This window comes from Anser brachyrhynchus (assembly GCF_964034855.1).
Source record: "Anser brachyrhynchus genome assembly, chromosome: 4".
NCBI lineage: Eukaryota > Metazoa > Chordata > Aves > Anseriformes > Anatidae > Anser > Anser brachyrhynchus.
Window position 1 is genome coordinate 50,341,310 of NC_137698.1, and position 12,251 is coordinate 50,353,560.

General features: G+C 40.2%; 2 protein-coding genes across 18 annotated transcripts in view; both read right to left on the reverse strand.

Moving 5' to 3' along the window:
* The window catches only part of CRACD (capping protein inhibiting regulator of actin dynamics), a 129,816-nt gene extending 124,408 nt beyond the window's left edge, over nt 1–5,408 (reverse strand). For 7 of the 8 annotated variants that reach the window (XM_080591129.1, XM_080591128.1, XM_080591126.1 and 4 more), the window contains exons 1-2: nt 1,341–5,408; nt 699–971 (exon numbers count right to left, since the gene is read on the reverse strand). The gene's annotated coding sequence lies outside the window, so the exon portion shown is untranslated. Of the gene's footprint in view, nt 1–698; nt 972–1,162; nt 1,298–1,340 lie in introns of those variants that run through there. The other variant, XM_080591127.1, reaches the window with a different exon arrangement.
* Nucleotides 5,409–5,554: 146 nt separating this feature from the next.
* The window catches only part of CEP135 (centrosomal protein 135), a gene marked incomplete at its 3' end in the record, with an annotated part of 32,711 nt that continues 26,014 nt past the window's right edge, over nt 5,555–12,251 (reverse strand). For 7 of the 10 annotated variants that reach the window (XM_080591141.1, XM_080591136.1, XM_080591133.1 and 4 more), the window contains 4 exons: nt 11,985–12,187; nt 9,275–9,379; nt 8,735–8,881; nt 5,555–7,050 (listed from right to left, as the gene is read on the reverse strand). In XM_080591141.1, coding sequence (XP_080447267.1) covers nt 7,029–7,050; nt 8,735–8,881; nt 9,275–9,379; nt 11,985–12,187 — 477 coding nt within the window. Of the gene's footprint in view, nt 7,051–8,730; nt 8,882–9,274; nt 9,380–9,407; nt 11,510–11,984; nt 12,188–12,251 lie in introns of those variants that run through there. The other 3 variants (XM_080591137.1, XM_080591138.1, XM_080591139.1) reach the window with 3 other exon arrangements.

Here is a 12,251-nt window from a genome sequence, read left to right on the forward strand (position 1 = left end):
TTGTCCATGCAAGGTGCGACTGGAATTATTTTGGTGATGGGAATTTCTTCTGCATGCATTACTAAATATCAAATAAAAATCAGTCCCAACCCAATTTATTGTCTTTAATCTGTTAAAATATAGGACCTGCTACGTGTTACTGCTATCAGGTAGCTTAAATAGCTTGGTTTCTAAGCCAAGAGCAATTCTCATACAATTACTACACACTGTCCAGGGAAGGTACACAAAATTTGTTCAGGAATACAGTGAATTTGAATAATCCATGGAATACTTACGATTAGGGCTGCGGTTGTAAATTACTCTCCCCTTTCCCCGTGCGCCATCCCCCAGCCACCCAGCAGCAGCTCACTTTCAGTGCCATTATTGTCAGGCACATTACATTTCCAGGCTGCACAGTTGTGCTTTCCAGGTCGCTATTCACCCCTTGAACCGGGTTTTACGGGGTGGTTTTACACTGAAAATGACAGAGCGGAGGCACAATGCTGCTTTTTTTGGGTAACTACAGATACACAGACCTGCGATTCGCTCGTGTTAACACCAGCAAAATTAATTGGGGGAAAAAAAATGTGTTATTCACCGAAGAAGCTCTTTATGAGATAGAGAAGAGGCGAGTAACTGGTATTTCTGCCTCCTGAGCAGAGCCAGGGGCTGTGCAGGGAGGCAGCTTCCCAAGCCGGGCAGCGTGACCTCGGGCTTACCTGCGGGAAGCGGCGCAGCACTGCCCTTCAGCCGTGACAGGCAGCAGATCTCGATCCCGGAGCTCTCCGGGCGATCCCAGAGCCCTTCAGGGGATCCCAAGGCCCTTCGGGGGATCCCCCAGCCCGCCGAAAGGCGACGGCAGCTCCCTGCTGAATGGCTCACGGCAGCTTGAACAAAGCGATGCAGCCCCGGCGAAGCGCGGCGCGGCACGAAGTCATCTCTCCTGTCAGGCTCGGCGAAACCGGGAGACGGCGGGACTCGCTGGGAAAACGCTAACAAAGGAAAAAAGGGAAAAACCCTCAAGGGCTCGGGAAGAGCCACAGCCCGGCCCCGGGCGGCGCTGGAGCAGCCCCTCCCGCAAGCCCACCGAAATCCCCCTCCCTGCCGTGGCACAAAGGCGGCTTCGCCTCGCCTCGCCTCCCCTTCCCTCCCCTCAGCCTCCCCGCCCCGGCCGCCGCCTCACGGCACGCCTCGCCTCGCCTCGCCGCCGCCCCCGGCCCCGGGGGAGCCCCCCGGGGGGCTGCCCAGCTCCGGCCCTCAGCAGGGGCAGCCCCCTGGCGTGAGGTGGCCGTGAGGGGAGGCTGAGCCCCCCCGGCCCCCAGCCCGCCCCCGTGAGCGTGAGGGAGGCGGCGGGCTCCTACCTCTCCCCGCTGCCGGCCACCCCTCCGAGGCTGAGCCCTGCCCTCAGCTTCTCTCAGGAGGGGGATTCCGGCCCTGGCAGCCCCCCGAAGCCTGCAGGCAGCGGCCGGCTCGCTGGGTGTGCAAAGGGTTGATCGGCCCCCCGTCGTTTACTGGGGAGTGGGAGGAACTACGAGGAGCAAAATGAAATTCAGCTGTGGAGCAGCCTGCTTTCTCCTCTCCATCCTTAAAGTCCGTGTCGGTGTCCCCAGTCTTCCACCTCAGCCACCTGCACCGAGGTTTTACCCGGGCTGGTTGCCCCAGGAGGGCACAGCAAAACCAGAGGCTGCAATTAGCTCCGGTGCCACTTGCTGGACCATAATTGATCGTGTGAGCCATGGTCCTCCACCTCTAAGAAAGAAAATGTGGTTTTTCAGTCAGCTCTCCCCAGCTTCAGGCGTTCCCTGGGGAAAAATGCCATGCTGTTGAGGATCCAGCCTGCTCCTTAACTTTTTGGCCTAGCCACGAGTGTTCCTTCTGCTCCTGTTAAAGGGAACAGGGTCTTACAGAAAAGCAACACCCATGCTGGGTCACCCCAAAGGGCCATCTCACATGTTTTTCCGCCTCTGTGTCCAATACCAGGATAATTAAAAGGAAGAACATTAAGTTTAGGCATGCATTTACTGATACTCCCACTCCTTAATGATTTGCAGCTCAGAGAATTCCTCCGTCAAAGGAGGTATTTGTGCAAAACCAAAGCTGGCTGTTTGACTCTGGGATAAATACAAAATCACTTTTTTATCTGCACTGTTCTAGGGTCATATAAGCCCCAAGAGTTACAGTCCGTTCCCTTTTCAGTCCCTTCACAACCAAAGTCACAGAATACGTGGCATGATCTCTTTACCTGATTAATCAAAAATGAAACCTAGGTACAAGATCTGGTATTTGGAGGCCTGATAAGCATATTGAGTGTTACCTTTGCATTAGAAATTCCATATATATATTTGTATCCAAAATATGTGGCTACAAACCACCTCAATTATCAGAGGTGAACTTTGCAGCACTCCTTTGAAGGATTCTTTTTTTTTTTCTTTGCTGTGTTCTGTTTTGCTGCTATTGCAGCACTTACGCTTTATTTCTATGATTTTGCTCAGTTACATGAGATTGTTGTTGGCAAAGGTCAATGTTAGTGCTTGCATGGAGAAGCTGTAAGCTAGAGTGACATTTATTTTTTTCTTAAGAACTGACACTTACTGGAAAGTGATGCAGCTGTAAACCTCTCTAGCAAAGTGTTGGATGGCCTTCAGGAACACAGGGCTTTATAAATAATTGTGTCACTTTGAATTTATTGGATGTATCTAGAATTGCCATGGAACAATCTAAATCTGCCAAGCATGTGCCACAGTTGCGAGGAAAGGCAGAGGTCCACTAGATGGCACAAACACACCACTTAGAAGCAGGCCAGGGTGGGGAAGTCTACCTCCCATTCTATATGTTTTATTTATGGAAAGCAAATGGGTATAGATAGAAACTGCACACACAGCTGTAGTCCAGTAACCACACATCTGTTTTCAAACAAACGAATCAGATGTCAACTTAATTAAAGGCTCAATGAAAAACTTCCCAAACAGCAGTACCTGCTCCTGCAGATCTTGGCTTACAAACAGCAGAATAATCACCTTGAACGCAACTCCTTTCTGTCTGCATTCAGGAAAACACAGCTGTCCCTACTCAGCAGTATTAAAACCGGGTAGAAAAAAAACCACTGGCATTCTCACTTTTTCCCCACACTCCCCTACTTCCCATCATGCTAACACCATCACCTTGAAATGACAAAGGACGCACCACTGACAAACCTGTGGTGGAGCAGCTCTGCTCAGATTATGCTGAGCTAGCCCTACACATGGGTGGGGTAGGCAAATATAACATGATAAATACCAAAACCCACCATCTGCCTCAGATCAAATGTAGATAAGTCTAATATTGAGAGAAAGTAATTATTTTTAATATTTTTTTCACCTGGACCAGGTTGTCCAGGACTGCATCCTGTCAGGTTTTGACTATCTTCATGGCTGGGGGAACTCCACAACCTCTCCAGTCAGCCTGCTTCACCCTTTGCACACCCTCACAGGAGAAGAAAAATAAAACAAACAAACAACAAAAACAAAAAATCACACAACCAACAAAACCCCACCTTGTTCTTACATTTACATGGAATTTCTTGTATTTCAATTTGTGCCCCTTGTCTTTTGCCCTTTCCATGGATACCACTTAGAAGAGTCTGTCTTGATCTTTTCACTCCCCTTGCATAAGGTAGTTAGACAGAATCACAGAATCATTAAGATTGGAGAAGACCTCTAAAATCACCTGGTCCAGCCATCCCCCTACCACCAATAAAGGTCCCTTGTGAGCCTTCTCTTCTCCAGGCTGAACACCGCCAGCTTGCTCCGCCTCTCCTCAGATACCCCAACGCCTTCACCATCCTACTGATCCTTTGCTGGAATCACCAGGCACATCCATGTCCTTGTTGCACTGAGAGCCTTACAGAAGACATTGCACTGCGGGAGTTAGCGACCTTGGCCACGTCAAAGCTCCATTGGGTCCTGCTCTCAAGGCTTGAGCCGCGGAGTCCAGGCCTGGGCCCAGCCCTCCGGCTGCAGCCTCACCAGCGCCGAGCAGGCCCACCACCACGACCCCTCCATCTTCTTCCTTGCCACAACGGCACAGTTCTGCCTTGTGATGGGCTTTACTCCAAGGTCAAGGGCCTCCAGGCTGTGCTGGTACCTGTGGTTATTCACCCCCCAGGTGCAGGACTAGAGAACTGGTTTCTTGCAGTAAACAGAATAAAAAGAAGTGTAAAAATTCTGCCCCAGGGAACAGCTTTAAAAAAAAAGGCCTGGGGTCATATGGCTTCATGTGAAAAATGGCATTTGAATAGTTCAGCCTTCCCACACATGCACCAATTTTTTGTATGATGTATTTTACATCAGATGGAAGCCCTAATCTTAACCCTTTTTATAATTAGCATCACATGGGAATCACAATGTTTCTCAGATTCAGGATGAAATTGCACTTTCCAAATGAAGCCTAGAATTGCTTATTTAAGTTAATTTAAATTTGATTTTAGGGACACAGTGGAGGATGCAAAAAATTAATTCTAAGAAACTCTCAAAAGACATACAAGTTTAATTGAGCAATTTGGGTTTTGATAAATTGGTAAATACCATCCTTTTATTCTCTCCTGATTCCTCTCCTTCTGACAGTACAGTTCTCCTGTTTCATAGAAAAAACACACTCAACAATTAGTGCCTCTTCTTTATTATTTTTGTAATGTTTTACCTCCATTCCCAAGTGCAGATAACAGAAGACAGACAAATATTTGGACTTCTCCCACGTTTTAACGTCTGCCCCACTCTGCTTTCAACTCACTCCCTACCTAGGTAAGGATTGAATCAGCACAGAAACTTCTTTGAACAGTGTCCATCATTCTAATATCCTTGACTTACATTACACTAGTTTCATACATGACAGTCCACTGATTTAGGTCTTCTACAAATTTTGGCTTGTTTTCTACTTTCCCCAATAAAATATTTTATTTTAATGCAAACTTATATAATTCTTACGTTCCTTTTATTCTAGCTGCTTACAAAAATGTATACAAAATAATACTAACAAGGAAAACGATAGCTGTACTACAGTCTGAATATCAGTACTGTTTCAGTTTTAGAAAGCTGCTCTGGCTTTAGTCGCTGAGATGATACTAGTTTTATTACAACAGCTGTGCTTGATGATCCACTAATTTTTCACAGTTGACATTCATGTAAGAAGTATTATTAATATGTTATGGTTTTAATAGTAAGGGCAAAATATACTTTTTTTGGAAAGAAGAAATATTTTCAATACAACTTCTTTAATTTAGATCCCAACTGAAAAGATTTTATATACAAAATACGATGTTTAGAAGTCACTATTGAAAACATCAAGAGCAGAAAATGAGTTTGTTTCTCATTCTTACTGAATTGCTTCACCCTGTATAATTAAATATGAATTACTGTCAAGAAACTACTGACTTAATTACAAACAGTATTAAACAATACCTAAGAGACAGCGACCTCCCCATTTGTGTAACCAGCAAATGAGAGACCTCAAATGAGATACACCCATTTTTAAATAAACAAGTCCTTCCAACGTCTCAGAAGCCTAATGAGATACAAGTATTTTCAGATGCTTCTCAATGTGTGTTCTAAGTTGTTTTTAATTAATAAAATTTAATACATACATAGACACTAAATAACAAAACTAGCAAAATACAGTATATGAAAAATAAAATATATCTATATAGCTTACAAGCAACATTATCTCCAAATATGAGACAGTATTTCCAGTTAACAGAACATTGTTTGTAATTTACAACTGTAACAATCTTAGTGCGATGTAGACAAATTCTAAACGCAAAATAAAATTATTTCATGTCATTTAATATTCTGTTTACACCTTAGGGATTCATGCTATATTAGCTGGTAATCACAGGGGTTTTTTTTATTCAACATAGAGAAGCATAACGCTGTCCGTTGGTCAATGGAAGGATGCAAAACAGTAAATTCTCCCACTTCTAGTCCTCTGCATGATACCTCTGAATACACATCATATCAACCTGAATGGCATGTAATTATTAGAAAACATACATTCTGGAGTAGAACAATGATACAATTATTTGCACAGATGGACTTTAAGAGGTTATCATTAGATTCTGATTGCTAATTGCATCTTACTTCACAGTTTAAATTTGCAATGTTCCTCTGCTAAATACACTGAGTATTTTAAAGATTAGTTCTTACTGTTTCTATCTAATATGCATCATAAAATAAAGACCTGTGTTACCTCTCTAACAGCTTGAGCTGAGCTGTGTGAAGGATTCCAGACTTTATGCTCTTTCAAAAAGAAAATTTGAGAAATATTTCCCAATGATTCAGAAATCTGAATATAAAATACTTCTGAATTAGTTTTATAATATTTAATGTATTTCAATACATCTTTCAAAATATCAGTTTTCATTTTTTTAAATATTGGAATATTTAAAAATGCAACTTTACACAAGCATTAAAGAAAAGGAGGTGAGTAGTTACATGACAAAACCAATAAAGAATAACTGATATTTTTTATTGAGAAAAATGTTCAGTTAGCAAAATACATTCACAAAATATATAGACATTCTTCACAATATTTAAAAGCATTAAGAAAACACTTGTTAAAAAACCAAACACACAGAATATCATCAGTACAAAAGATATACTGGCTCAGCATTTTTAAGACAATCATGTATGTTATTCTCCTATCTTAGCTCACAGTACGATGAACAAACTTCCATAACCATATGAGATAAGCAAATAGAAATAAAATAGCAAAAGAAAACAAGAGATTGTCTGTCATATCATATACTTGTTTCTTTCATACAATTATATTATGGTTACCAAATAAACACAAAACCTAGCCAGCCTTGATACAAACCCCATCAAAATAGCCCACAAAAATCTAGTCATCCCAGAGAGCTGGGAGAGTGGAATTTTGCAGAGTTGATTACTTCATAGGTTTTTAGAAATTTCAAAAGTAATCACTGATTTGAAAACAGAGGTAGAATGCAAGTCATCCTTCATAATTTTCAAAAAACAAGTCCTTATAACACAGTAATGTTTTGATTGCTCAAGTTCTGGTTATTCCTTGAAGCTCACATTTCTGGTGGAGAAAAGAAATTTCAAAATAATGCTATTATATTTTACTAATGAAAATTAGGATAAAAAGTAATAATTACAGTTAGCCTCATATTCTCTTCTGTTATTCCTAAATACCAACCATTAGCATATTGTCTAAAACTCTACATTCAGGTCACTGACTCGTTGCTCAAGTGCTTAACAAAGTAAATGTGAGCTGAGGAGGAAAGAATTTCTTGAAAAGATTAAATTAGATCAGAGAAATAAGACAGTTATGGAACAATGTAATTACAGACTACACTTTACTGTGGTAAGCTCCCAGGAAGGAATAACTAAGTAGACTGAAAGATGATAGAAATACAGAGATTTTTCTAAGGCAACATTCCACCAATACATTTCTAAGGCAAGACAGTAAAAAGTTAGTCTGCATATCAATTCAGTTGATCAGATACTTTCTTTAAAAACGCGTACTTCATGAAATTGGGACATTTTCTGATAGGATATGGTACAGAGCTGTCATTGGTAAAACCAACTACACAAATAGTAGGATAAAATAGTTCACTATATAGTATTCTTCAAGTACAGCATCTGGACTATTTTTATTGCACTCACTATGAAGCAAGAAAGATTAAGGACAACAATCTACTAATTATACTCATTCCGAGAAACATGTTGTTTACCATTATCTTAAGAATGAAAAAAAAAAAATGATCCAGAGATTACTGGGCAAAATCTTGATTTGCAGCGTAACAGGGTTTGCCTAAAGGCTCACCAATAAAGCAAAAAAAGTCACAATACTCTTTCCTCCTCCTTATTAATACAGGAAATAGGTCTTTATATTAACAAAAGCAAGCCTACGAACGGGCCATATGTATTTACCCACATAAATAGTTTAAACTGTTATCAGTTTGGAATTCTGTCTTTTGGATTGAGCAGTTAGATTCATAAGCTTTTACTGCTAAATATGCTCTTTCCCAAACAACCACTGCTTCTCTCTCCCTAACCTTCCACTCTTCACTGCAAAGTATTACACAGTATGACAGAGACAGGATATAAAGTCAACTAATCAGGCCTGTAACATGTAACAGACATCACCTAAACCAATGACCTCTAAAAGAATAAAACCGTCAGTGAAAATGAATGAGGCTGATTATGACTTTTTAATTTTTTTTTTTATGGACTCTGGTGACCATGATCTTAGACATTCATAGCTTCCGAGCACTAACAATGAAAAATACAGTGCTAATTTTTAAGCACTTTTGGAGACTGTTTCATCTAATGTGTTGGGGACTTTCTCCTACGTGCTATCTTTCCATCATTGTTGTACTTGACAGAATCTCATGATGTTTCTCTTAATATGAATCATTCATTGTTTGGGGATAACTATTAACAGCAATAAATTGGCAATATATATTTGGACGTAATTAATGGCAATAATAAGAAGGCAATATATTTGGGAGCTGTCAGATGATGCAAGACCATTAACAAAAACAGGAATGGGAATCCATTACGGCATATGGTCTTTGGAGAGCACTTTGCATCTATTGTTTCCAATCAATATTTTATAGTAGGAGAGTCAACAAAAGAAGAATAAGTACCACCTAAGGTGTTGGAGAACTTTGTAAAATTAAAAAAGTATTAGTTAGAAACAGTTTAAATCTAATTCTTATATGGAAACAATCTGAAAGAAAAATAATCAAAACATTTACTTTTCAGCTGCCGCTTCTTCAACTGTCCTTACAGCTGCACGTTCTGGAGACTGAGAGGGAGACCTTAAAGTAGAACTGAGAGGAGGTGAAGCACGTAATGATGATGTAGAGAGACCGTGTCGACGCATTTCTTGAATTGCACGCTCCCTACCAAAAGATACTAATTTCAGTTACAAAACACTTTGGTACTGCAGGATGTTAGAGCATAAAAAATATTTTTTTTTTACATATTTTTATTTAGCGATTTTCACAATAGTTTGCAAAGAGCTTTGTTTTCTTGTAAAGAAATTTTTCTTGTTGTTTTTTAGGTGAATGGATTTATTTTTTTTAATGCAATGCTAAATTCACAAAATTTAGGTGGGAATTCAGAAACAGCATAAGGTGTTTTTTTTTTTAATTAAGCAGTTTTCAGGTTGAGAATATTAGGTTTTACATGCAAGTAGGAACACAATTTTCCATAAAAGTGCCCCCATATTGAAAAAAACAGTTTTAAAATGAGCGAGAGGAACCACCTCAATATGAAAAAAAACAGCCTCTTACCGTTCAAATCGTTCGGTTGTTAGCTGTCTTTTTAAAACATCATAGTCAGTCTGCAGCTGTGCAACTTTACTTCGAAGTAAGGAAACCTCTCTATTATGACTGCTTCTAAAAAAAATCATGAGAAGCAACAAAGTTTGCTTTGTACACTGACAGGTGGGAGCTTAGAGGAATTAGAACTAGTCAACAAAACAAAAACAGATTCTCAACATGTTGTTTCACACAAACCAAATCAAAGAGAGAATTCAGAAGCAGTGAGAGCCAAATGAATCCAATGGCATGTTGCTGGAAGGAACCTAAGGTGAGAAAGCTGTGAGAAGCCGGCAAGTCTCTCAATACATCCTTACTACAATAGATCATGTTCTTTTTCAGACAAAGGCAAGCAGAAATATGTTTTATAAAAACAGACAAAATAATTACATGATTATTTTATTGATTTACTATCTTCTGTTGCAACGTGAAGCTGGTTATGTGTACAGTTAAAAAGAAGAACGAAATAGTAAGTATTGTCTTGTCTGTGGACAAGAAACAGAGGTGGTTTCAGTAGAAAGTATATTAAGCAGGCTCGAAGTACCTGTCTAGAAACGAAAACAGCTGAATAACATCTAAATAAAACCAGTATTAATGCAAACTCAGACCAGCAAAGCCCAGTTCCTGAAGGCCTGTCAAATACACCCTTGTGTTTGGGACCAACTGTTTCAACCACAAGAATCAGAAAGAAAAGCAGCCTTGAAAAATCTTGAGTGACATAATTAAATATGTTACTCAGCAAATCATCAGCTTGGACAACTCAATGCTTGGTTGCAAAACGCCCTGAATTGCATTAGAGAGTAAGCAAAAAAGTCGTTACTTGGGTGTAAAATAAGTCATCTAAACCAGAATCTAAACAGCTACAGTATTCCACAGAATCTTTAAAGTCAGTATGAAGTTGAGTGCTCAAAAGTCAGTTCCGGAGAAGGAAAGATGAACTAGTTTATTGCTTAAGCACTGAACTTGAATCCTGAAAAAAACAAGTTCCATTCCTAGCTCAGTCACAGACTTCGTGTCTGAGCACCTGTTGTTCTCTGACTCCAGGGAGATGTGAAATAATCCAGAGATTTGATTCCCCCAAAATGCAGAGTAGTCACTATTCTTCCAGAACATCTTCCCTCTTCCTACTAGATCTTATTCTATTAACAATGCAAGTATTGACATTTGCAATGAATAGGAAAGGAACCCCACAATTTGGGTGGAAGAAATCTTGTGAAAACATTACCATTAAGTCACTTAAATACAGTTTTAATGTTTGTACAGAGCAAGCTAAATTTATGGTAAACAAAAAACTCATTCTTTCCTTTTCTTGTAATTTTAGTGTTTTATTTCACTCAGGACATTCCATTAGTTTATGTTCTTTGTATGCGATTAAAGTTCTTTTAATAATAATAATAATAAAAAAATCCCACACTCTTCTAGTACCCGCATTTGATATTAAAAAAACCCTCTCTACTCTTAACTTTATTCCTCCAAAAAGATCCATCTTTTCTCTGTAAAAAAATTGAGGCAGAATCTCGGCACATGCACAGCATGAGAAGTTGCAGCTATTCTATTGAGAACATTTGTATAGGTGCACATTTGCATAGGTGCTAGTTTCAGCTCAGTATTTAAAAGCAACAATACATCACAGAATCACAGAATAGCTGATGTTGGAAGAAGCCTCTGGAGGTCCTCTCGTCCAACACCCCTGCTCAAGCAGGGCCACCTACAGCAGGTTGTCCAGGACCATGTCCACGTGAGTTTTGAGCATCTCCAAGGAGGGGACTCCACAACCCCTTTGGACAACCTGTGCCAATGTTTGCTCACTGGCAGTCAAAAAGTGCTTCCTGATGTTCAGAGGGAACCTCCTGTGTTCCAGTTTGTGCTCACTGTCCCTTGTCTCGTCACTGGCACGACGGAACAGTCTGGCTCCATCTTCTTCACACCTTCCCTTCAGGTATCTACATACACCAGTATGATTCCCCTGAGTGTTCTCTTCTCCAAGATAAACAGTCCCAATTCTTTCAGCCTTTTCTCATATGAGAGATGCTCCAGTCCCTTAATCATCTTCGTAGCCCTTCGTTGGACTCTCCAGTAGCTCCGTGTCCCTCTTGTACTGGGGAACCTAGAACTGGACACAGCACTCCAGGTGTGGCCTCACCAGTGCTGAGTAGAGGGGAAGGATCACCTCCCTTGATCTCGAAGGAAAGGATTTTAGTGATTGCACTGAAAAGATGGAAGAGTTATATCAGACAAGTAAACTTCAGGAAAGGTGTAGCCTCCTGTACCTGACTTTGACGTGAGAAAATCTGATGTGAGGAGTCACGAGCAGCAGAGAAAGTAAAGCAAACATTCTGAAGTCAACACTGCGCACAGTGAAAGAAATTCAGTGCTTATTCTCAAGACTGAAAAAAAAAATAAACAGGGTGCACCTTTCCTTTTAGAGTAGGTCTCCTTTGGAACTCCTGTTTGAGTTCAATGCTAAACTAATGTCCACCACAGTGGTGATTAATCAAAGTGATATGACAGATGCAAAGAGAAATTTTCAGTAAACAATGTCACAATAGGCCGAAAGGCTTTACTGCAAAAATCCACTCAGCCCACCAAACTAAACATCAAGAATTTGACTATGTGAGTTAAGTGTTGCCACAAAGAAAAAGTTTCATTGTAACCCATATAACACATGTAACTTAGGACTTACAGTTTGCCCTCTGCAAGTGTTAGCTTGTCTTTCAGTAGCTGAATTTCTGAATCTTTCTCGTGGGATGTTAAATGGTTCTGAAATTCTTTATCTCTACTGGTAGCCAGCAATGTTTCAAGATTCTGAATTGTAAGTCTCTCACTGGATAACTGCTTTTTCAGCAATTCTGCTTCTGATTTCATATCTTCTAATTCACCTAGAACCTAGGGCACAAATTTTATTATTTATTTATACGCTGTGTTTACAAACAACACAATGCGCTTTCCT